The following is a 3,388-nucleotide window of genomic DNA, read 5'->3' on the forward strand; positions in this document are numbered from 1 at the left end:
CATATCACAGCATTTGGCATAATCGCTTCAATTTTGTAACATTTTTGCTGGTACTTACTACTTACTCCCTCCGTTTTTATATATAAGTAAAATTGACTGTAGTAATATACATATCAGTGAATGAATCTTTATTTATATTTAGAAACGGAGGGAGTACTCAATAATCGACTGTAGTAAACATTTCTCACAACAAAAATAAGAAGGAATATACCCTTGAAATTCAAAAAGGCACAGTGGCCGTCTCGATTTCAAAAAGAACAACTACCGTAAAACATAACATTTTGTAACATTGCATATGTTTCAAAGACCGGTCTAGTAGGTATATAAGACTTAATGGACTGAGTGATATGATAAACATAATCTTAAACTGAATTTAAATTCAGGTGACCAAATCAACGATCCAATTCATCAACTTCAAACTTCAGCAATCAATAACCCTTGCCACAAATAGTAAAAAAGGTTACACATACATTGGATTCTATTATTGTTAGAGGTGGAACTCATGAAGAGAAAAATTGTACTTGTAACTCTCTTTTCAAAACATTCCCAAAAATGTACTTGTAACCATAAAAGAGATCTAAAAACAACATTTTCATATAAAACCTGACACACATTTCTCACTGTGTAAGGTGAGGTGAGCCAAACCAGTACAAATTAAGTTAAAACAGTACTATTTATTAACCAGATTTAGCATCAAAGTCAAATTTACACCAAACTTAGCAATACTAAGAAAAACTCATCAGTGAACAGAGTCATTGAGTCACAGACCAAACTTACACCAAATAGCAACATTAAGCATTAAAGGATTAAGGACTAAGGCACATGCATCATTGAAACATCAAACTTCAAAATTGTGACACATTTGAAATGCATCATTGAACAGAGTCACACACCAAAAAACTTGATATGCTAAGTAAGTACTAAAAAATTAGCTTAACTAAATTCTAAAGCTATCTCATTTCTCACCAAATTTTCCAGTAGAGTAGAGCACTATTCTTATAAACAAAAAGAATGAACTAACCATATTATATCTATAAAAAAAACCCTAATATTAGCACCATCTCAATCTGATTCATCATCATCATCATCATCCAACCAATTCCTTAACCCTTTCCTCTTCCCAGATTTCCCATTCTGATTTGTATCTTGAACCTCATACATTTCTTCATTAACTTCTCTTAACCACAATCCAGGAAAAATATTCTGCAAAAAAAATAAAAAAAAATTCAAATCAATGAATTTTTTTAAACAAGATAAAATTAAAAAGGAAGAACATGCAACTTACATTTATCTGTCTTTGAACATTTCTGGGCCTCTTAGTGGGCCTTTTCCGAGGCCCACGGCCCATAAACGCCACGAAATCTTCCTCGATTTCCTTCGTTAAAAGCTGAACAGAAAATTTCCTTCTTTCAATCTTATTATTATTACTTTTGACATTGATGTTACTTCTCAACCTCGATGACACGTACTCGCCGCCGGCGACAGCGACGGTTACGGTGCTTTCAACCTTCGCCGGAGAAGGTGAATCACGTTGTTTGATCTCTGTTTTTCTTCTCGTTCTCATACTCCACGACTTCAAAGTCTCTCTTTCTTCATCGCTTTCTTCTTCGATTATTCCTTTTCTCAAAATCGTGTCTTTCAATCTATCCGTATCGATTTTCAGATCATGCAACAGTTTCTTCCTCACAACAGCGATCCCTTCTTCATCATCATCATCATCACCGCCAAAGCCGATGAAGACTCTCCTTCGTTGTACTGAACCACGATCGGCGCCGCCGCTGGTTGAAGAACCGTTGCCGTCATAAATGGCGGCGTTGGAGCATCTAAGACTGCGTTGAGTACCCCACTTCAAGATTGGTAAGGTGAAATTGTGAAGGGGTTTGCGTTTTTTGGAAATGGGTGAGATAGGTTCGGTTTCTTCGTTTTCTTCTTCTTCTTCAATACCTCGTAAAACCATTTCGAAGAAGAAGAATGAGAGAAGAAAGAAAAACAGTGGTTTTTGAGAAATTGGGTTTTTGTGTTGATGATGGTGAAGAATTGTGAAGTGGCCGGAAAATGTAAAGTATATATAGTAGTGAAGAAATAAAGAGATGAAACGGTTTTAAAATTCGGGTTTGGGTTCGGATCCTTTTGTTGGGTTTGGATTCAAATATGTCCTTTTTCTTTTTTCTTTTCTTTCATGAATGGACAAGTTGAGTTGAATTTAAAATATAAAATCCAACCTGTTGTTGAATCCATTTTTTTTTTCTCCTTTCAAAGGTTAGATTCAATTGCAACAATAAAGATTAAAATGAAAGGGTCTTGCTTACGAGTTGTTTTTTTTTTTTTTTTTTATGTTTCAAATTAATTTTAATGTGATGAATACACGAATCTTATGATAAATTTTTTATTTATCAAGTATCTTTAAGGTATTTGTTAGCATTTTTTAAAAGGAAAATAAAGTTTTTTGATAAAATTTGCTATAGTTACAAGGCTCTGTGGATAAAATAGACTTATATTTTAATATTTATTTTGTTGGTTTAAATTAGGTATCTTTTTCACATGTGCAGAGCAACCGTAGAGACTAATCTCTCGAGTTTTGTGGAACTTAAATGAACAATCAATTAACCATCTAACTCATCCATCATTAAATTCAAAGTGCATATTTTCTATTTTTTTATACTCCTTCCGTTTCATAATACTTGTCCATTTTGGAGAATAATTTTGTTTCACAATACTTGTTACTTTCATGTTTCAATGCAATATTAATTATTGTCTTGTCAATAATACCCTTACATATTTATTGTAGAGAGAAAAAAATAGAATAAAATAATAAAGGGTTAAATATGTTTTTGGTCCCCATAAATATGTCAACTTTTCATTTTAGTCCCTCTAAAATTTTGCTTCAACTTTTAGTCCCTATAAAATTTTCAATCACTACTTTTGGTCCCTATTTTTAATTTAATTTTTGTATTTTTTAATAAAATTGTGCAGAAATGTGTCAAATATTCAAAAAAAAATCCTAAAAAAAATTAGATTTTTTTAACAAAACACAAATTAAATATGAATTTTTAACCATAAACAATATAAAAATTCATATTAAATTCATGTTTTGTTAAAAAATTCTGAATTTTTTTTGGAGTGATTCTTATAATATTTTGAATTTTTCTGGAAAATTTTATTAAATAATATGAATTCTACATATAAGTTTACTTTAAAAGAGGGACCAAAAGTGAAGATTGAAAACTTTATAGGGACTAAAAGTTGAAGGAAAATTTTAGAGGGACTAAAACGAAAAGTTGACATATTTATAGGGACCAAAAACATATTTAACCCAATAATTAATAAATGGTTAAGGGTATTATAGGAAACATGCACATAATTTCATCAAAAATAACAAAATTTATTT

General features: G+C 31.2%; 1 protein-coding gene across 1 annotated transcript; it reads right to left on the minus strand.

The window, feature by feature from the left end:
• Positions 1-654: 654 nt before the first annotated feature.
• On the minus strand, positions 655-2,175 carry LOC11411191 (uncharacterized). Its single transcript, XM_003614552.4, has 2 exons — positions 1,286-2,175; positions 655-1,203 (listed from the first exon to the last, which is right to left on the minus strand). Exons 1-2 carry the CDS (start codon positions 1,955-1,957, stop codon positions 1,063-1,065), a joined length of 813 nt encoding a protein of 270 aa, XP_003614600.1. The 5' UTR covers positions 1,958-2,175; the 3' UTR covers positions 655-1,062.
• Between the last annotated feature and the right edge of the window lie 1,213 nt (positions 2,176-3,388).

The sequence above is a fragment of the Medicago truncatula genome, chromosome 5, assembly GCF_003473485.1.
Source record: "Medicago truncatula cultivar Jemalong A17 chromosome 5, MtrunA17r5.0-ANR, whole genome shotgun sequence".
NCBI classification, from domain to species: domain Eukaryota; kingdom Viridiplantae; phylum Streptophyta; class Magnoliopsida; order Fabales; family Fabaceae; genus Medicago; species Medicago truncatula.